Here is a 21,855-nt window from a genome sequence, read left to right as displayed (position 1 = left end):
CCCCATGACCTGAAAACCCACATCATATATTACAGTGTCTTTCTCCAATGTGTTTGGGGTGAAATAAATCTTGTCTTTTCAAATCAACAAATTGAAATTCAAACTCAAGAAAACATCTGAGTTTCAATGCCTTCTCTTAGATATAACCAATACTTCAGAACACGAATCATTTGATGCCTTTAAATGAATCTTTAAAAGGTCTTGGAACTCCTTTTTCTTGATCAATTTTCACCAACAAAATCTAATGACAACCTCACAACTGCTCTGAAAATATCAGTTCCTAATCTCACGACGAGCCCTTGGAAGCCACGCTGAGAGGGGAGAGCAGGATGGACTGTGCGGGGCTGCCACGGACTGACAGCTCCATGCTCCTGGGAGAACAGAGGCAGTCACAGATAAAAACCTTTTGTGACCCAATCTTCCCACCCATCTGGTCCCTTCCTCAGAGTGCAGGGAAGGCCGGGCACACCCCTGCAATGACTGGAATTTCATCCTATGGAACTTCAGGACCATCCATGGCGAGCAATCATCAAACTCTGCACGGTTTGGGAGGGGGGCGGGCAGGGTGGTAAAAATAAGATCATAAAAATAAAAGTGTTTTGAAAAGCAAAAGTGAGGACACCTGGGTGGCTCAGTCGGTTGAGCATCTGCCTTTGGCTCAGGTCATGATCCCAGGGTCCTGGAATCGAGTTCCACATCGGGCTCCCTGCTCAGAAGGAAGCCTGCTTCTCCCTCTCCCTCTGCCCCTCCCCCCGCTTGTGCGTGCTCTCTCTCTAATAAGTAAAATCTTCAATTAAAAAAAAACACAAAAGTGAAACAAATGCAAATTATCGTTAAAATGCTTTCCTAGTGAGATAATCATGAGCTTTTCTTTTCTTTAAAGATTTTATTTATTTGACAGAGAGAGACACAGCAAGAGCAGGAACACAAGCAGGGGGAGTGGGAGAGGGAGAAGTAGGCTTCCCGAGGAGCAGGGAGCCCAATGCAGGGTTCGATCCCAGGACCCCGGGATCATGACCTGAGCCGAAGGCAGATGCTTAACGACTGAGCCCCCCAGGCGCCCCAATCATGAGCTTTTCGAGGGAGGTCCTCTTCCTGGGCAATCAGGGGCCTCCCTACGTGGCTACACTTCCCTCATCTTGACAGGGGTCTGCCTCCAGAGCAGGGACGAAAGACAGGGATTTCACAGAAAATCAGAGGAAGTGAAACATTTTAAATCCACTAATCCATATACACTTGCAAAGACCATCCCTGGAAAAACACAAGCCATGGGGCAGGGGTGGCCCAAGGGACAGGGGGAGGCAGGGTCACCGTGCTCTAACACACATGTTGGACCTCCCCCAGAGTGTGCCACGGACCTATGTTAGATCAGTCAGCTATTGCGGGGCGCCTGGGTGGCTCAGTTGGTTAAGCGACTGCCTTCGGCTCAGGTCATGATCCTGGAGTCCCGGGATCGGGTCCTGCATCAGGCTCCCTGCTCGGCGAAGAGCCTGCTTCTCCCTCTAACCCTCACCCCTCTCATGTACTCTCGCTCTCTCAAATAAATAAATAAATCTTTTAAAAAAAAAGATCAGTCAGCTATTGGAGAGCAGAATGTGTGGTCACACATGCAGAAAAATCACGCCACTACATAAAATGGGGGATATTCTCTCGTGTGGAAAAGTGCACCAGTTTGGTGACTTCAGAAGGCAACGTGACTGGGTCCCCAAAATTGTTGTTTATCCCACTGCACTGTCCAATTCAGCTGCCACCACCCAAGGCGTAAATGCTGATTTATTAAAATTCAATAAAACAAAAAACCCAGTTCCTTGTTCACACCAGCCACATTTCTAGTGGCCAATGCCCACGTGCAGCTCGTGGCTCCCATGCTGGTGAGCACAGAGTATTTCTGGCATCGCAGAAAGTGCCAGCGCTCTGTCCGAGAGCTTGACAATCATGGTCCGCAGCGCCCCGATAGAGTAAGATACCGTCAGGCTCCGGGTGTCACAGCCCCACCAGCCCTTCCTCCGGCTGCTCCTCCCCTGGCCCGCGGGCACAACAGGTGGCAAGATGCTGCCCAGTGGGCTAAGGGTGTATTCAATACACATCTGACTTGGTCCATTCCTCACCAAACCAAACCAAACCCAAGACATGACCTAATTAGTGAACCCAGCACTTCCCAAGATGTCTCCAACAGGTGGTGACTTTCAAGCACATTTGCAGGGATGACCGGCTTCAGGCCATTTCCCATCGCCTCACAGACGCTTCTGCTTCAAACACAAGGCCAGGTCGCGGCAGCCATTCAGGACACGGCTCTTATGCACAGGAAGGGCCTGCTGAGTTGGAGCCTATAACCAACCCCTCAGGTGGAGTTATCTGAGGAAGGGCTGCCGTCCACCTCTGCGCCACCCACAACAGAGCACGTCAGAGTCATTTTCAACTTCTGATGAAGCATTCATTAACTCTCTTTTTTCCAAAACAACAGCAACTTGCTAACTAGCCCGACAACAATCACAGCTCAGGTTTACCTCTCTGCCAGCCCACAGCAGTATCAGACCTACTTGAAAGGAACAGACGTATGTTTCTGAGAAGTCTATAATGCAGATGTCTGGCTAGCTCTTGTGAGATTTCACTGGATCACAGGACCAGTGAGAACCAAGACAAGGAGAATGAACAGTGAAGGAAAACACAATGGAAGCATTTCTGAGCTGGAAAGACCCTCAGAGATAGAGAGCAGGATAAAGAAAACATATGAAAGGTCAAAATGTTCAAAAGCGAAAACCAATCACCCCAAGTAACCATTTCTAACGTTTGGTGACCATGATTCTAGACCCTGAATGCTTTTTAAAAGTAAACTAGAATCACAAAACTTCAGAGTAGAAAGAGAACAGGCCATCTGGTTCATCCCCCAAATTTCAGACAAGAATGGCTCAGCGCTTCACTTCAGGCTCATCCAAGCACACCAGCTCAAGCAGAAACAAGAAATAGGACCAGAGAGACTGTGAGGGAACGCAACAGCGGGCCCCTGGGTAGGGGGCCTCCCACCTGTGCAGAAGCATTGCAATAAAAACAGTGATGAGTAAAGGGGGAGAGAGAAGCAAGCAAGGACAGAAGTGGGAAGGCCGGAGGCAGAAAGAGAAGACCACTATGAACAAGACTGGGTGGGTACAGGGGCTTTCTCCGGGGGTAGGGGGGTGGGGGCAGCAGGTGCAAGAAGCCCAGAGGAAAAAAGTAGAGGACCAAAGTCAATGCTCTGTCTGCAACTAGTTTCTGAGGCCACAAAGAGAGTGAACAAGGGTCCGCGTGATGAGATGTCAGTATCCAAGGAACCTGCAGGGAAGCAATGTACAAGAATAGGATCCCAACAGCAAGGTCTCTGAAAGCAGGAACAGTGTCTGACTTTTCAGTGCCCAAGCCTGGCACCAGGCCTCAAACACAGCAGATGCTCCACTAGAGTTCAGAAACCCACGGAGAGCGGGCAGGGGCCCCTCACCTGCCCAAGACCCAATGCCTCCAACAGAGCCCACTCTTCCCTGTTAGCCTACTTCTGTGTCACAATCCTCCAGCTGCCCAGGGACCACCCAGCTTCTCCTGTCCCCATTTCTGTGGCCATGTTCCCAGGCCAGCTCCATACCACCCCTGAGTAAGATAACTTTAACAGCCTCCTCCCTGGTCTCCAAATCACCAACCCTGGCCACAGCCTGTTCTCCAGAGCTTGCATTTGAGGGATGCAGACGTGTGGCCGCAGTCTGCCTTCCGAGGCTGCACGGCTGCCCACTCTGCCTCTGGACAAGCTAGGCTGCCTGCTTCCTCTAGGTCCCCGCCATCACACATCTCTGAATGAGCCTGGAACCCTATCACCCATGCCCCTCACACCACCTGAAGTGGAGGAAACAATCCCTATCTTCCAAGTGGGGGTGCTTAGACCTGGGGGGGGGAGCAGCTTGCCGGGCATGCCACACAGCTGCTTGGACCCAGGAGCGTGCGGCTCCACGGCACCTCAGAAGCACGTGCAAATGCTTTGCTCCTTTCTGTCTTCTCAGCGCGTAGCTATTGTCTACATTTCAGAGATGGCCCAAGGTCACCGGGCAGCTAGAACCAAGCCCGGGCATCTTCCTCTTGAGCCACACGACACCATGGCGGCTGCCACCCGTGTTACGGATGCTTCTGTATCTTTACTCCACACAGAGCTAAAGGATCCAGGGGTTTGGAGGGGGAGGGAACTGGACCTTGACACCCCTCCCTCCGTCCTCGACAGGTTCAGTGACTTGCCCAAAGCCACACAGCTAATAGTGACAAGAGTTAGGATGTTGGGAGGATGTTCACCTCTAAAAACAAAACTGCATGACTCAATTTAGGTCACAGACAGAAGATGTAACGACAATCTGTCCTATCAGGCAATAACTCACTATCCCAGAGCTTTCTTTCAGAGTCTGGGAAAGTTCCTTCCCAGGGTCAGGAATGTTAACAGAGAACACAGCAGACCAGCACTGCGAGATGCTCAGTGATGTCCCTCGAGGGGAGAACACATGAGCCTCCCCTCACTTCATCCACTCTGCACCTTCTCAGCTGGGAAGATGGTTCAACATGAGCTAAAGGCAGTCCGTCTGCAGGCGCACCTGCCTCCGACCCCGGCGCGGGAACGCTTCCCCGTGGCCTGGGTCTGTGGTACGAGAGGACAGGGATCTCTCAGAGGCCGAGGATGGCACACCTGGTCCGTGCACCTGTCCACCTCAGGTCACAATATGCCACAGTCGAGGTGGAGACAAAATGCCAAAGTCTCCTGGGGGCCGCTCCTGCACCCCTCGTAGCACAGCTCACCTGTGTCAAGCGCCACAACCGTCAAGCTTGCTTTCACAGCCTGGACGTGACTGAGGGGGCACCCTCTCCACCAAGGCCATTCCCAGTCAGGGTGTCGCCTCAGCAGGCAGATCCAGACGCTTCCCCGGGCCGGTGTCTGTCATCACGCACATCACACACCACTGGCCAACGGGCCTCCAAGAGTTGCTCCGCTCCACGCGGCCAGCGCTCCGCAAGGCAGCCTCCCACGGGCTCGTCCTTCAACCGGTCTCTGCAGAACCAGTGTGGACGCTGCAGCCGTACCACCAGAGCCCCGGTGCAGGGTCCCCGCCTCTGAGACATCCTGTTCCGTGAGCCGAAGGTGACCTGGAACCATGCAGTCCGGGGCGACCCCAATCACAGCCCGCAGTGTCCGCAGCCTCCACATGGCACCAAGCCTCGGCGTCCTCTACACTCCCGGGGCTGCGCTCCCTCACAGGCACACCGCTTCACCCCAAAACGTTTGAGAAAAACATAACTAAAACCCCATTGTTTCCATGAAAACATATGCCTTCTCCGTCAAATAAGGTGAAGACTTTCTGGAATTCTCGACATCCGTCGCAAACACAACATCTTAGAACCTCTTCCTTCTCTGGCATTTCTCCCGTCGCTATTCAGCGCTAACACTGCACTTACTCCATGTCCTAAAATGCTTCCATGCACCCCTACCTATGACAAAGCTCATTCTTACATCTATGACTCCACTATCTGAAATCATTCCTTTATCATCTTCACATCTTCATATGATACAAAACAAGACACAACATACTACATAAGATGAAAATCCTACAGTATCCTTGGTTGGCAAAGGACAATTCCACAAGCAAACACCATGGAAACGCTAGCTTTGACATTAAAGCCAACAAGGTATTTGAGAAGTAGCTCAGCCTTCAAACCAATATTGAAATGTTACCTCACCTATTGGTCTCTACACTCTGTCCGTGTCTTCGATGCAAAACGAGTGTAATCCATACAACTCTGAACTTAATAATTTACAAGAGCCCCTGGGTTGCAGGGGTTTCCCTCTCTAGCCTGCAGTTCCATCAGGGCCCATCTCTGAAGTGGCCAGGGACACAGGTCTCCTGACCTACCATGCACAAGGGGTCCGGGGCACACAATAGGACATGTCCAGGTTACTGTGTCTCCTACCTTACAGTGCCGCACGCAGGGTGTGTGGGGCGAGGGGGCAGAGGCCTTGCCTTCCTCCTCCTCTTCTCCCGACAAGGTCTGAGGGCTTTCGGCAGAGCCCGGTGCCCCTGCCCAGGTGGCCACAGTGGGCTCCACACTGTCATCACTGCATCTGATTTTATTAAACATCACTTACTGAGTCACACTGGGCACAAGAATCAGAGCGCTACAGCCTCAGTGGTCTTGACAATCTGATTGTCCCTCTCCATCCACAGAGAGTATGAAGGACAGGGAGTTCACAGCATTCATGGCCATACTTCAACCGGCCTCCTGGGGCCTGGCCCAAATGCCCGAGCAGTGACGAGTGACTGCAGAGCCGACGACAAGCAGACTGCGCCTGCGTGACAACGCGGGCACGCCCCTGGGTAGAAGGGGCACACTCTGACCACTCCCTGCCAGGGGCTCCCCCAGAGGCAAGGGCTAGGCAGAGCCCAAAACACAGAGCTACCCTGTTTTCACGCAACCTACCTTCCAGAATCTCTCTTGAAACACACAGGATCCAAGTCCCGTCTGCACAGCTGACCCCTTCACCCCTAAGCGTTAAGGTCAGGATGGCTTTAGGCACTATCTCACCCAACCCATTTTGGAAGTGATGAACCTAAAGTTCGGGCACGTCAAGGGACTTTCCCTTTGCCCCATAGCTGAGCTAGCCACAAAGCAGCTCTGGGGGAGAAGTCAGGTCTCCTGACTGCTGGCTCACCCCTCTCTGCCATATGGTACTCATCTCTCAAAGGCTGACCACATCGGGGTGACATGTCTCATCTGAGGTCTTTCAAAAACACCTGGAAGCTATAAGCAGCCCGCAGTTTATGCAAAATATAAGTAAGTTCTCTACAGTGATTTACTGATTCCTAAGTACAAGCACAGTGAAACCAGGCGACACTGCCCAACTGTGGAGATGGCACAATTCATGACCAGCTGGCCTGAAGTTGGGGAGAATGAAGGTTCTTGGGCAGAAAGGGGGTGGGGTAGGGGACTGAAGGGCAGCAGAGAAACTGAGAGTCTACCTTGTGTTTACAATTGCCCCAGAGGGCAGTCAACAGCTTAGGAATATTCCTGGGACCTCTCTCTCTACCTCCCAACAGGTGATACCCAACCCAGTCTACCTGTCCAGACTCTGTAGCTCCCTAACCTCAAAGCTACCACGTTTTCCGTAACAGAAGCCCCGGGAACCTTTTAACCACTTACGGCAGGCCTTGGCTGTGTTATTTACTGTGCTGAGCCAGACACTGGCATTATCCCCATTTACGGACAAAGAAATTGAGGCTCCAAGAAAGAGACCAGTTAGCCAAGAATCACCCAAATCACAAACTGGCCAGAAGGAGAAGGGCTTCGGGGCTCTGTCTCCTGGACCAGGTTCTCAGAGATACACGAACTCTGGATCTCGGTCTCAAGAGCACCCTCGGGTCACTCTGGGTGGCAAGGTGGGGCAGCAGGAACATGTGCGCTGGCATCAAGGAGGTCTACTGGTTTCTGGCCTGAAGCTCGCCCCGTTATTAAGACAACAAACCTCAGTTTCTGCACCCATTTAAAATGAGAGTAAGAGAGAGGTAACATGTGTAGCACATAGATGCTCTTAGCTCCCTGCCCCTTAGAATGCCAACATAACCTAATTCGGCATTGTGCTACAAAAGCATTATTCGTTGAAGTTGACAAAAGACTGTCTTCTCAGAAAGAAAGCAGAGTGGTGTGCACAGAGGCACAAGGCAGACCTCCTTTCCTCCCTAAGGCTTTTCCTCCAGACTCACGGCAAGGTTCTCACGCCTGGCAGTTCAGATTCAAACTGGCAAGAGCAGTCAGTGATCAACCAAGGAACCGCCAATGACTGGACTGGGAGCACTCCTTGAGCATAACGGAAATTACACTGTTTTCAAGCGAAAAATTAACAAATGCTAGGACTGTTCGTTTCCTCACTGATCTGCACTCAGCACCCAAGATGGAGATTTCCAGTCTGTTAAGACAAACACTCCTCTAAGAAATGTTTGCAGAGGTTACCAGGCGTGCGGTTGGAACCGGACCTTTGCTGGCTGTTCATGGAGGTGGTAAGTGAGCAGAGGTTATGGAGGCATGAGGAGGGGGGTGTTCTGGGCACAGTGACAGGTGCCGACAAGATCAGGCCCCCCCAGGAAATGCCAGGCTCAACACTTTCTATGAAGCAAAGCAGACACGCTTCTTACTCCTAAAAGCCACCATTACGGTTTAGCTTTATTGTTTAATAAAGAAATATTCGCTTGCTAAAACAAGAAAATACATAAAAGTCACAAGAAGCACCATTTCTAACACATATCCATTCTCCTAACAGAAAGTCGACTGCTGCCCCAAGCACACGCAGGGACAAGAACCAAGAAGAGAAGTGCCAATGGCTGATGGGAGGCTAATCCAGGAGACCTTCTCTGGATGAGCCACGCTCAACTATGCAAACAAAAGCAGACCTCCCCTCATCACCTGACTGCCAAGAGCAACTGCACCCCAAAGCGTAAGCACCACTCCGCCTCCCACGGGGCGGCCGCGTACAGGTGCAGAGTGCTTTCACTTCACCACCTTGTCTCACAGGTGAGTGTGCTTCTCATTCCGGCAGATTCAACAAGTCAGACGAGCAGATGCAGGTCAGAGAGCCAAGTTGGCAAGGCCGTGGACGCTGCCAGGACTTCTGAGCCACAAACAAACCCTTGAAGGCATCCCAGGAGCTTACTGGTGATAACTCAGACACACCTGTAACTAGGAGTGAAAAACTATTTTTTACAAAACAAAGCTGATAAAACAAATCAATGCTTTCCTAACTGATCAGCAACTTTCACACCAACATAAACGCATAGGACACAAGGCTTAATTTCTGAAACATGCAAAATTACCTTATACTCACAACCTTAAGTATGCCTACATCAAGTATCTTTACCAAAAATCTGGTAAGGCCAGCATGATTTCAGATGCCAGCCCTCCCCAGGTGAAGAGAAGGCAGAAGCAAGTGTAAATGTACGTATTTGCACGCATCTCCAAAATGGTTCTCTCTGTTAGTTTCTGAAATCTTTCCTTCTTCAAATTGTCAGGGCTTCTAATAAACTTAAATGACCATTTCCCAAGGAACTAAGTAAAAGTTTCTTTCCTGTAAAGCTCACCGGAACTCTGTTACATCTGCTATCTGTAAAAGTGCTGCAGACTTGGCCTCAGACGAAGAGGAGTGAAGAGGAGCTCACTTACACAGTCAGGAAGGCGGGCGCACAAACAGAGGAAAGCAGCAACCACACTGGCACGTGGTTTTCTTCTGATTGGGGTGGGGACCCCAGGAAAGCTGTACCACCCTCCCTCACCGGGAGCACCGGGGCAAACACCCAGACTGCTCCCTGCCTGTACCAGGTCACCAAGTGTTCCCGTGGCCTCCTGCCCTAGGGGACACGGTTTCTGTGGCACCCAGGGAACCCTTTGTGGACTCAAAGGGCTGCATCTGGATGTCTTTAGGACTCCTGAACCTGGAATACCTGAGGTAGAGGGCGATGGGCCCCAGTCAGACCCTGTGATCAATCATGTTTGGCTTCTTATGCAATGGGTTTGGAAAGCCCACTCCTTTGTTGTGCGTCCGGGAAAGAGATACAGGAGGTATTCTCTCTTTCCTTCCCCAAAGCATTGTCTGCGAAATAGCCTACCATGTAAATCACAGACGATCCTTTCAGAGAAAACAAAACCCACCCTTCAGGAATCCATTGTACTTGCCCGGAGAGAGGGTCCTCACTGCCTCCTCACGTAGTTCCGACACAGAGAGAAACAGGCTCCTCGGGGCAGAGCGGGGGCGCGTCCCCCTGCACGGTGCCCCCCGCCGCGGAAGCCAGGGCACGGGCAGGGCCCCCCTGCCCCCCACCCCCACCCCGCAGAAGCCGGAGTCCCCCTCACCTTTTCCGCGCGGCCCCGAGCCGCCCGCGCCGCCGCTCCCCCCGGCGCACGACGAGTCCTTCCTGAGCCTCTTGCTCTGCGGCCTCACGCTGGACCGGAGGAAGTGGTGCTGGTCCTGAGGGCAGGCGGGCGGCGGGGACGGGGCCTGCGGGCCGCCCGCGGGCGCCGGGGGGCCGTCGCCGCCGTCCCGGGGGGTCCTGGCGTCCCTCTTTGTGCCGCCGCTCTCGTCGGCCGCGTCCCCGCCGCCGGGCCCCTCGCCCTCCAGCGAGTCGTCGTCGGCCGCCCGCTTGCCCAGCCGCTTGAGCCCGTCCTCCCCGCCGCCGCCGCCGTCTCCCAACTTCACTGTCATCCTGGCCGGGCAGGGGGGGAGACCCCGGTGAGGCGCGCGCCCGGCAGCCTGCCCGAGAAGTTTAGCGCACCGATGCCCTCTCAACATGGCCGCCGTTGTTTGTTCGCGATCCCCTCCCGGCCGCCCGCCCGCCGCCGCCACCGCCCGGCCCCGGCCCCGCCGCCCCCGGCGCCGACCCCAGGAAACGGCGGCCCGGCGGCGCGGAGGCGGCGGGGCGGGCGGCCCCAGGGGGCCGCGCCCGGACGGCCCTGCCCGCGCGGTGCCCCGGCCGGCGGGGTCGTGGGGTGGGGGGTAGGGGGTAGGGTAGGGGTGGAGGGGCCGGGGACGACGGAGAGAAGGAGGGGGGATCCCCGGGGGGCGGCGGGGGTTGGTCCCGGGGGGGGGCTCGGGGCTGGGCCCGGAGCCACCTACCCGGCGGGGCCACGGCTCATGGCCTGCGCGCCGGGCCTCTCCCCGCGCCGCCCGGGCCTCGGCGCCCGCGCCCCCGACCCCACCCCTCCCCGCCCCCAAAACGCGCGGGGCTCCGGGCCCGCGCACCTGCCCCGCACGCCGGTCCCCAAAGTTGGCCCCGGAACGAGGGCGAGGGGCCCGGATCCACCCCGCCAGGGGAGAGGCGCGAGCTCGCCTGCGTGCACAGGGGACTCCATGGTGGCCCACGGCTGCCGGTCCGCCTGCTTATTTTAAAACACATAAAGAGTAATAAGCTCGGGGTTTCTGGGAATCTTGCTTCCCAGGGTGGGAGGTGTGTGCTGCTGCGGAGATTTACAAATTAAAAATGCTTTTGCAACAGAGGAGCCTGTGGCGTGGAACAGGTGGGAGCCACCCGTGAAAACGACACGACAGACAGGTCCAGATCCAAATGCAAGAATGGGCAGAAGAGGGCTGTGCAAAAACTCTTGATAACCGTTAATAAATTCTTGCATTCACTTTGTTACCCACTGCTGTGTGAAATGTCAACAACAACACTCGATGACTCTATAAAAATGCATCTCAGAATGCAGACCCACTCAAAAATTAACTCAGAGAGTCAGGTAGTATCAACCTATAAGCCCCAAAAGGGTCAGTAATGTGTACCTGTGATAAAGCAAGAAAGATAAATATTAGATTCCTCAACAGGTGTTGAAACTGTGCCCAAACTGTGCTTGAGGTCCTCAACACAACCGCTCAGAACGGAAACATTTCAATTCAAAAGGGGAAAGTGAGCAAGGCATCAAGGCTAACAATGAAATACAGAAATAGGGGCAAGGACCTCTCATTGAAAGATTTGCAAATGAGTAAAAATCAAAGTAACACCTACTACTGCTCTGATGTATTGTCACAAAACGACCTGTAACATTTTTCATTTGCTGGAATTGGTCTAAGACAAAAACAAAAACAAGAATCCAGCCCCAAAATAAAACTATACAGAACTAATAGCCAAACTTTTTAAAAGACTTCATCGCATAGGACTTCTTGCTGTTCGTTTCTCAACCTTTCCATTCCTACTTTAAAAACCTGGAAATACTTTAAAGGGCCTCTCTCCGGGTTATAATGTGGAGAACCCTACTCCCAGGGACCTATTATCCCCAAACTACCCATAGTCAAGCCAGGAGACAGAGCACATACCAGCCAAAGCAGAATACACTTGCCCCCCGTCTGCCTGGCTGAAGACTGGAAGACACTAAACTGAACACAGAAGGTCACGGTCTTTCAGAATCAAGAGGATATTGACACATATCAGAGTTTTCCCCTACAGGAAAAGGAAGCCACGGGAATGGAATCCCTTTACCGAAAACCTCCAACGCTACTTCCTGACCGTGCACAGAGGTGGAATCAGCTCCAGCAACATCCCCGCCCGACACCGTTTGTCAGGTTTCGGGAAGGAAAAAACAAAACCCTCCGTGTCTCGGGTCGAATTCTGGCTGCACCACGACACTGTCACCGCGTGTCACCGCGACACTGCTCGGTCCGGACTCCTCCGGGCCACCTCGACAAAGCACCGCGTGCGTAACCACCGCCGCCAGGGCACAGGCCGCTTCCCCTCTCCCGCAGTCCCGCTCCGGCTGGGGGCCGGGCCTCGCCAAGACAGCCGGTCGGGGCGGCCCACCCCTCCCGAGCCCCAGCCCCCGGTCACCTTCTTCATCAAAGCCTCGCAGCGGCCTGGCTTCGCGGGCTCCCCGGGGATCCCCCGGGCGCCCGCAGAACCGGCCGGGCCGGGCAGCCCCGGCCCCCGAGCGCCCGCTGCACAGAAGCCGCGACGCTGGTGTGGTCCTTCCGCCTCGGAAGCAGATGCCCAGCGGCGCTCGCCCCGGCACGTCCCCTCCGCGCCCGGCGAGCGGCGGACGAGGATGCGGGCGCCGGCGCTGCCGCCTCTCAGCTCCCGGAGGCCCGGCTCACCGCTCTCAGCAGCAGTTCCGGCTACGGCGGCCCAGCGGAGACGGCGGGGACGACGCGCGGGGCGGGGCGGGGCGGGGCGACGCGCGCGGGGACGAGCTCGCCCGAGGTTTCCAGCGCGCGCGCCCCACTAGGGGCGCTGCCATTGGCCAGCAACGGGCGCGCGCGCTTGCGCGTACGGACGCTGGGCGGGGGCGCGGGGCGGGCCTGCGACGCGTGTGGTGTTGTGACGCCAGCCTCGCGGCCGTGCGGGCTAGTACGTCTCTCCGGATTGGTGGGTCGACAGCCAATGGAGTCAGCGCCCGGGCTATGATTGGCCGGGGCCGTGTTGACGGATGCGTGAGAAGAAAACGCTGCCTCAGCTCAGAGTCTTGAATCAGGCGCGAACTGAGTTTTTAACGACAAAGTGTAAAAGTGCAATTGAGTCAGATAAACGCGCCCTTTATTAGATTGAGAGTTTGCTTTTGAAATTCCTGAGCGTAGCGGATGGCGCTGGGCACTCGGGTCATGTTTCTCCGTCGTGGCGATAAAGGAGTGTGTTCTCAATTCTAGTATTATAAAGGCAAAGGATAAGAAAGATGGTGTCCCAGGGTCCAGGCCTGGAAGGAGCACTCATGAGCCATAGGGATCTAAGGGGAGGATAAGAGAGATGGTGTCCCAGGGTCCAGGCCTGGAAGGAGCACTCATGAGCCATAGAGACCCAATGCACAGTGAGATGATCACAATGATCCTGTACTGTAATTACGTGATAGGACTGACATCAGTCTGATAGGACTGACATCACCACATCAGCCATGTTACAACACGAGCATATGTACTTCGCAATACACCTTGAACTTACACGATGCTACTTGTCAAATTTTTTCCATAAAAAATTCTAGTATCGGGCGCCTGGGTGGCTCAGTTGGTTAAGCGACTGCCTTCGGCTCAGGTCATGATCCTGGAGTCCCGGGATCGAGTCCCGCGTCGGGCTCCCTGCTCAGCAGGGCGTCTGCTTCTCCCTCTGACCCTCCTCCCTCTCGTGCTCTCTCTCATTCTCTCTCTCGCAAAAAAAAAAAAAAAAAAAAATCTAGTGTCCATGAAAATGAGGTTTTTAAAAACGGGATCTACCCTGTACCTATGTGATCCAGCACCTAAACTGTCGGATCCAGTAGTATCTGTACTTCCCTCTTTTATTTTTTCACTTTTTAACAATGTGGACCTTTTCCCCGTAGCAACTCTTTTTTTTCTTTAGTGACAAGATATCGCTTTGTTCAAAGTTAATTTCGAAGTTGAAGCACACGTTGCTAATGCGTTTGGGCATGCAATCTGTCCCCACGAGTCAGGCTGATTTCCGATGGGATGAAACGGGAGGTACCCTTGCCTACCATCTTCTTGCCAAAGGAATCCATACGCTCCCCCCAAAGCGTTGCACCTCAAAAGTTCCGTCGAAACCAGTGGCTTTGCTCAGAAATACTCTTGAACCACACCCTCCTCCTTGAGATGAGACAAAGCAGAGTCCAACAAACGGCCTGCGGTCCAGAAGACCCGGCAAGAAGATGAGCCAAAGAGGAGGGAATCTCAACGAAGATGGCAGTTCCGTTTCTCGCCCACATTCTCTCAGCTGACCGACACGGTTAGAAAGGTGTAATTGCAGGAGCGGGTCCCAACAGGCTCTGCATCCTCATCACACCTGCAAGAACATCACCAGCTTCCCTTCTATGCGAAGAACAGGCGAATCCTGACCTCCTAGCTCCCCTTTCCGAGCTGGCGTTGTTGATTCTAGACAGCGGCTGCGACGGGGAGAAAATGCCCCGCAGGACCCCGAAGCTTGCCGCCCCCGGGGACGCGTCAGGAGACTCCTGCCCTCGGCGCCTTACGAACACTCCCGACCGTCTTCGGCTCTTTCCGGCCGCTCGGGGCGCTTCGGGCGGCCTCGGCATCCGCCGCGCTCACCTTCGGCTGTTTCCGCGTACCGCGCGCAGCCGTTGTCTGGGCAACGCGCGGCGGCGCGACGGCTCGGACGGGGTGAGTGGGGTCGGAGGGCGAGGGCGGAGAGCGGCCGGGGAGGGTCTCTCGAGCGGCTGGGGCTGGGGAGCGGGGAGGCGGCGCAGCGGGCCGGACCCCCGTCCCGCGGCCTCCCAGGTCATCTTCGTCCGGAAACCGGGCCTCGGCCAAGCGGGTCGGGTCCGGGCCGGCGGGAGCTGGGCGCGGCGTCCGAGGTCAGCGCGCGAGGACCGACACCGCGGGCGCCGTCGGGTCCGGGCGTGGCCCGGGAGGGGAGGCTGGCGGCGCCGGCGGGGACGGGAGGAGAAAGCGGTCGGCCCTGCAGCCGCACAGTGGGCGGCGATCCCTTGCGTCGCCGGCCCGCGGCCGTGACCCCGCACCGCCGGGGGCGGGAGCCGAGGGGGGGCGCCCCGGCAGGGTGGCCAAGACTGCCGGCGCCCCTCCTCTCAGCATCCCCCGCGGCCCTCCTCCCAGCCGCACCCCTCCTCTCAGCCGCTCCCCCCGCACCCTTCCTCTCAGCCCTGCGCTCCTCAGCCCCTCATATTGCAGCCCGAATGTCTGCCGCGAGCCCCTCAGCTGACCCTGGTAGCACTGAAGACGGGGCTCGGCCGGAGGGGACTGAAGCAAATCTCTTAGAACAAACGGAATTTTTGTCTTTTCCCCAAAGTTTATACATTTGCCAAATATTTTTGTTTTATTCTAGAGACGGAGAGTTTGTTTTAAGGAGACGAAGTGCGCTTGTTTCTGAACCACTGCCATTAATCGATGTCTTTAGGTAAGGGTAGTATTGCTGGTCATCTCTCCTCGTGTTTGTTCTGGTAGCTTTTGTGCTATAATTATGCGGATGATACTTTTTTGTGCTAGAAAAACGTTAAATTACAGGTAAAAGCAATAATGAACGTATAAAAATGGACTCATCCGCCCTGGCAACTTTTTACAACAAAACATCAAGAGCATTTTTCCTTGCTAATAAATATCTTCTTTTTTTTTTTTTTAAGATTTTATTTATTTATTTGACAGAGAGTACAAATAGGCAGAGCAGCAGAGAGAGGCAGGGAGAAGCAGGCTCTCTGCTGAGCAGTGAGCCTGATGAGGGAGGGGCTCGATTCCAGGACCCTGGGATCATGACCTGAGCCGAAGGCAGACGCTTAACCGACTGAGCCACCCAGGCTCCTCGCTAATAAGTATCTTCAAAGTATTCACATATAGGGGGCCTGTTCTTGGGTCTGGGGATGCTGCCGGGACCTCTCACTCTGTGGGGCAGAGAGTGGGCTGCCGGTGCAGGACAGTCAGCCAACCGCACATTTGTGATAAAGTCTAAATGTAGCAGCGAAGTGCAGGGATCTACAGGGATGCTGGAGAGAAGCCTAGAAGTGAGGTCAAAGGGAGGCTTCCTGAGAGCTTCCTGAGTATCCACAGGTGGAATGTGGGGGAGAGAACCTCTGAGAAAACCCCAGGCAGGAAAAAGTCACTTAAAGATCTGTTGGCATACGTGCTTATTACAAAATGATGTTTGAGATTAAAAAACAAAAAAAAAGAGGAAACCAGGCATAACTTTGTTAAGTGCTATTGTAATTCTTTTTGCATCAGTCTAACAAAATTAACATTACTTATTTTTCAGAAGAATATTTTCACAAAGTAAACTTGTAAAATATGAATACAAATTTCCCATAGCCCAAAACTTTCAAGCCTTGGTTGGCTGCAACACATGAAAACTCAATTTGAAAGCTTTCCTTTGCTATATATATAAACACCCAGGTTTTTATGTGTTGGTTGGTTTTTTGTTTTTTTTTTTTTTTCAGTTTTAATGACTTTATGAAAGTTTGTGTCAGTACTGTACTCCGAAATCAGAGCCCTGACCAGTGTAGATGTCCCCTCGGTGATGTGTGTGTGTAGGAGGCCTCTGGATCCTGTTGCTTCCCCTGACTCCAGTACCCGCCCCCCATGGCAGTGAGAACACCACCTCAAAAAGTGTGCTTTTGTTTAGTATTCAGGGTATATATTCATAAGAAAAAGGTACCTCTGTGCCTTTAGCTTCTCACTGAATGGGATTTCCTTCTGTAGATGCACACTGAGCCTTCAAGGCTTCCTCTGATAATAGCTATTGCATTGCTAAAAGCAAATGGCACAGTCCATGCCCCACTCCAGTGGCAGTGATAGAACGTTGCAGTGTTGAGTATTTTTTTACACAATCTTTTTGTTGTAGTTAAATATACATAATTTAAATTTTTCATTTTAATTATTTGCATGTAAACGAGTCAGTGACGTTAAGCACAGTGACATGTTGTGTAATCATCCCCACAATCCCTCAACAGTACTTTTCCATCTTCCCAAACAGAAACCCTGTCTCCATTAAACATGAACTTCCTGTCCCCCAGCACCACAGGCCCTGGTACCCACCCTTTCACTTTCTGTCTGTGAATTTGACTATTCTAGGGCCCTCCTATAGGTGGAAACACACTGTATTTGTCCCTTTGTGATTGGCTTATTTCACTGAGCATAATGTCTTCTACATTCATCCGTGTTGTAACATGTCAGAATTTCAAGGCTGGATAGTACTTCATCCTATGTATGCACCATATCGTGTTGATTCATTCATCTGTCAATAGACATTTGGGTTGTTTCCACCTTTTGGCTACTGTGAATGGTGCTGCTATGAACATGGGTGTACAAGGATCTGTTCAAGTCCCTGCTTTCAGTCTTTTGGGGATATACCCAGAACGGGAGTTGCTAAATCATATGGTAATTCTATGTTTAAGTTTTAAGGAACCACCATACTGTTTTGCACGGCGTCTGTGCCAGTTTACACTCCCACTGGCAGTGCACAAGTGTTCCAGTTTTTCCACATCTTTGCCAACAGTTATTTTCTCTCTTTCTGATCACAGCCATCCTAATGGGCATAACGTTGAATAATTTTGAATGAAAGCAAACTAACCTACAAATACTCTCCTCTGCCAATTAGTGTCCCTAAGCTGACTCTGGGGTATGAAAAGTGGGCAGTGGTGACCATCCTGTCATTCGCCATCCTATCCCTCCCGCAAAGGGGCAATAAGCACATCTTTTCCAGGAGAGAAAGATGTTAAATTTGGGAAACTAAGCAAGTTCAACTACCCCACAGTTACCAGGGCTTTGTTTTCTTAATTCTCTAACAAAGGAATCCTGTTGCCTCCTACTACCTGAGAGCCAGATGTAGAAGACAGCCTTGGTTTTCACACTTTATCACAAATTGAATACTAGCTTTTCTTATGTATTTTTGTGAAAGAGTTTTGGGCTTCTATTTGGTTGGAAATTTTTGCTTGAAGGGCAGATATAGAAATACAAATTTTCTTCATTATGATGAATAAAAATGATCAAGATTTACACATGTGGTCTAGGTGGCTGGGCTTTTTCTTATGGTTTAATGGCAGTGTTTTCTTCTTTTCCATCACACCCTGCATCATTCTAGGTCCAATTTCTTCTAATTATATATTTTTTCCCTGTTAGAGATCTCTTTCATGTAAAGTTGCCCACATGGTCTTAAGGGGTATTTGTAAGTTGCACTGTGTTATGACAGTAGGTTTGTGATGCTTTTCTTTCCTAATTCTATGTAGTCATTTCTTCTCATTGTTCAAAAGCAACAGGACTTGGCTGTTTTTCTTCCCTGCAGGTTTCAACCTTAACTAGGTCTGAGTTTCATCATGGCTCTCTATTTTGACCACCGAATAGAAGCCCCGGACTCCGTCGGGTCTCCTTCGCACATCCATTGGCATCCTGTTCATCCATTCCTGGTGGTTGCCTCCGTCAGCACGACCTCAGGAGGCAGCGTGGATATATATCTGGAACAAGTGAGTCCTAGGAAGTAATGTTTCTGATTTCCAGGGCTTCTAGCTCTTGTGTCCCTTTTGTTCTCACATATGTGTGCACATGGATGTATGTTGTATGTGTCATGGGGGAGTGTGTACAGGTGTGTGGTATGTGTTGTGTGTGTTTTTTGTGTGCTATGTGTGTCATGTGTGCCGTGGAGGGGGTATGTTGTGTGTGGTGTGTGCATGTGTGTGGTGTGTGTGTCATGTATAGGGGATATGTGGTGTGTGTGTGCTGTATGGTATATGTATTGTGCAGTGTGTCGTGTGTGATATGTGTCACGTGTAGTATGTGGTGTATGTCACTTGTCTTGTACGTGGTATGTACATATGTGGTGTGTGTGGCATGTGTGTGTCCTGTGGTTATGTGGTATGTGTGCGGTATGTGGTACGTGTGTTGTGTATGTATGTGGTGTGTGTGGTACGTGGTGTCTTTGTCATATGTATGTGGGATATAGTGTGTGCGTGATATGTGGTATGTGGCGTGTGTGTGGTATGTGTTATGTGTGGTGTGTGTGGCATGTGGTGTGTGTGTGGTATATGGTGCGTTTGGTGTGCATGTATGTGGTGTGTGTGGTGCAAGTGTGGAATGTGGTGTGTGTGGTGTGTGTGTGCCATGAGCATGGAATGTGGTACATGTATGGTACATGGTACATGTGTGGTATGTAATACATGTGGTGTGTATGTATGTGGTATATATGTGGTATGTGTTATATGTGTGGTATGTGGTGTGTATGGAAAGTGGTGTGTGTGGCATGTGGTAAGCGTGTTATATATGTATGTGCTGTATGTGGTATGCGTATATGGTATATGGTGTGTGTGGCATGTGTGGTATGTTGTATGTGATGTGTGTGTGGTGTGTGTGGTATGTGGTATATGTGTGGTACATGGTGTGTGATGTGTATGAATGTGGTACATGTGTGGCATGTGGTGTGTGCAGTATGTGGTATGTGTGTCATGTGTATGTGGTATGTGCTATGTGTGGCATGTGGTAGTGGTGTGTATGTATCTGGTGTGTGTGCAGTGAGTGTGGCATGTGATGTGTGTGATGTGTATATATTAGGTGTGTGGTATGTGGTGCTTATGTGGTATGGGCGTGTGGTACATGGGGTGTGTGTGTCATATGTGTTGTGTGTCATGTGTGTTGTGAGTGTGGTGTGTGTGGTATGTGATGTATGCATGTTATGTGGTGAGTGTGGTGTGTGTGGTGTGTATATGTATGTGGTGTGTGGTGTGTATATATGTGGTATGTGTGGTATTTGGTGCTTGTGTGGTATGGGTATGTGGGATGTGGGGTGTGTGTGTCATGCGCGATGTGTGTCGTGTGTGTTGTGAGTGTGGTATGTGGTATGTGATGTGTGTAGTATGTTGTATGAGTGTGGTATGCGGTACATGTGTGGTATGTGGTGTGTGCATGTTGTGTGGTGAGTGTGGTGTGTATATGTATGTGGTATGTGTGGTATGTGGGGTGTGTGTCATGTGTGCTGTGAGTGTGGTATGTGGTATGTGTGTGGTGTGTGATGTGCGTAGTATGTGGTGCAAGTGTGGTATGCGATACATATGTGGTGTGTGCATGTCGTGTGGTGTGGTGTGTGTGTATGTGGTGTGTGTGGTATGTGGTGCATGTGTGTGTCTTATGTGTGTGTATCACTTCTTCCTGAGGTTCAGATTCCCAGTACTATAAGAGCCCTGTGATGTGGATAATTCTTTTAGCCCTGCTACTTAGGTTTGGGGACATATTTAGGGATGTAAAACAGATTCCATAGTCCATGCCTCGAACCAGAAATGGCCCCTCCATGCTATCTGTGCATCCTGGGCCAGTCTCCTGTTGGCCCCACTGGCCATTGGAAACTGTTGGTGTCCTGTGGCTGCCATAACAAATTACAACAAGCCGGCTGGCTTAAAACAGAAATGTAACCTCTCACCGTTCTGGAGGCCAGAAGTCTGAAATAAGGGCTCCTCAGGTCCACGCTGTCTCTGAAGGCTCTGGGGCAGGACCTGTGTCAGGCCTTGCCCTGGCTTCTGGTGGTTTCCGGCAATCCTAGGCAGTCCTCCGGTTGCACCTGCATCACTCCACTGCATTTGTCGTCACATGTGTCTCCTCTGTGTGTCTGTGTCTCTTTCCTCTTCTTATAAGGACACCAGCCATCAGATTAGGGCCCATTCCCAATGACCTCTTCTTAAGCTGAACATCTGCAGAGACTCTATTTCCAAATAAGGCCGTATCACAGGCACCAGGTTAGGACTTCAACATGTTTTGGGTTTTTTGTTTTTTCTTTTTTTTTAAGATTAATTTAGAGAGAGAGAGAATGAGCAGGAGGGGAAGAGGGAAAGGGAGAGAGAATCCCAAGCAGACACCCCATTGAGCACAGAGCCTGACACGGGGCACGATCTCACGACCCTGAGATCCCGACCTGAGCCAAAACCGAGTCAGACGCTTAACTGGCTGTGTCACCCAGGAGCCCTAGGACTTAAACGTATCTTTTTCAGGGTGCACAATTCCACCTGTACCAGGAACTTTGTAGAAGCCCCTCAAACTTCCCATACTTCACCCCAGTCCCCACCTTCCTCAGTGCATGACACACCTCATACTTCACAAAGAAAATCAGAATTTTCTTCCCAGTCCTCAACCTTCTGAAGTGTCACTGTCGCCCCTGCAACTCCAGCAAAGCAGCTAGGGTCATAGTGACATCTGCATGCTCTTGGGTCCTTATCTGATCTCCCCCTCTCTGCAGAGTTCCTCACTCTAAGTCTCTTGGGAAACAGTCTGGAGGTGAGAGGGGGCTGAAAATAACTTTGGCCTTGCAGACCCTGAAAAGGCTCTTGGGGTCACCCCAGAGACTGTACTTAGAGAACCTTGGGATCAACAAATTTGACCTCTTGGCCCACTGCTTGTTTTTGTAAATAAAGTTGTATTGGAACCCATTAAAATGCTAGCTAGCAACCAAGCAGCTGTGAGTATGAGGTCATCCTCCTTGATAAGCTGGTCAGCGAGCTCAGTTGAGTGTTAACTGTATGTTTTCATAGTGCAGCCAAGAGCAAGCTTGGTGATTTAATGAAAATTAAGTAGAACATTTTTTTAATAAATGGCTCTTTATATCTTCTAGCTGATCTCGATATCATTGATTAGCCAGAAGTTCCTAGAATACTGTCTCTCTTCACAATATGGAATTTACCTCTTGCCTATTATAGGGTGAGCATGTGCCCGATACCCATATGGAGAGGTCGTTCCGGGTCACTTCCCTGTGCTGGCACCCAGCGCGCCTGATCCTAGCTGTTGGCTGGGAGACTGGAGAAGTGACAGTGTTTAATAAGCAGGACAAGGAGCAGCATTCGATCCCCCCGACACACACCACCGACGTCACGGTCCTCAAGTGGAGCCCCAACGGGAACTGCCTTGTGTCAGGGGACAGG

General features: G+C 51.9%; 2 protein-coding genes across 8 annotated transcripts in view; one reads left to right on the top strand and one right to left on the bottom strand.

The window, feature by feature from the left end:
- Nucleotides 1-12,662, bottom strand: part of CRAMP1 (cramped chromatin regulator homolog 1) — a 58,441-nt gene extending 45,779 nt beyond the window's left edge. For 2 of the 4 annotated variants that reach the window (XM_045874657.3, XM_064592297.1), the window contains exons 1-2: nucleotides 12,354-12,661; nucleotides 9,892-10,241 (exon numbers count right to left, since the gene is read on the bottom strand). In XM_045874657.3, coding sequence (XP_045730613.2) covers nucleotides 9,892-10,240 — 349 coding nt within the window. In that variant the 5' untranslated portion in view covers nucleotide 10,241; nucleotides 12,354-12,661. Of the gene's footprint in view, nucleotides 1-9,891; nucleotides 10,242-12,353 lie in introns of all 4 variants that reach the window. The other 2 variants (XM_064592298.1, XM_045874659.3) reach the window with 2 other exon arrangements.
- A 1,530-nt stretch (nucleotides 12,663-14,192) lies between these two features.
- Nucleotides 14,193-21,855, top strand: part of IFT140 (intraflagellar transport 140) — a 79,370-nt gene continuing 71,707 nt past the window's right edge. The window contains exons 1-4 of one of the 4 annotated variants that reach the window (XM_064592295.1): nucleotides 14,193-14,620; nucleotides 15,303-15,374; nucleotides 18,246-18,423; nucleotides 21,634-21,855. In XM_064592295.1, coding sequence (XP_064448365.1) covers nucleotides 18,277-18,423; nucleotides 21,634-21,855 — 369 coding nt within the window. In that variant the 5' untranslated portion in view covers nucleotides 14,193-14,620; nucleotides 15,303-15,374; nucleotides 18,246-18,276. Of the gene's footprint in view, nucleotides 14,621-14,661; nucleotides 14,815-15,302; nucleotides 15,375-18,245; nucleotides 18,424-21,633 lie in introns of those variants that run through there. The other 3 variants (XM_064592296.1, XM_045874647.3, XM_064592294.1) reach the window with 3 other exon arrangements.

This window comes from Mirounga angustirostris, unplaced genomic scaffold (assembly GCF_029215605.1).
Source record: "Mirounga angustirostris isolate CCGP_5_RB_7025 unplaced genomic scaffold, mMirAng1.0.hap1 SCAF_5, whole genome shotgun sequence".
Taxonomy (NCBI): domain Eukaryota; kingdom Metazoa; phylum Chordata; class Mammalia; order Carnivora; family Phocidae; genus Mirounga; species Mirounga angustirostris.
Note: the sequence above shows the minus strand (reverse complement) of the source record. Positions and strands in the feature narration are given on the sequence as shown.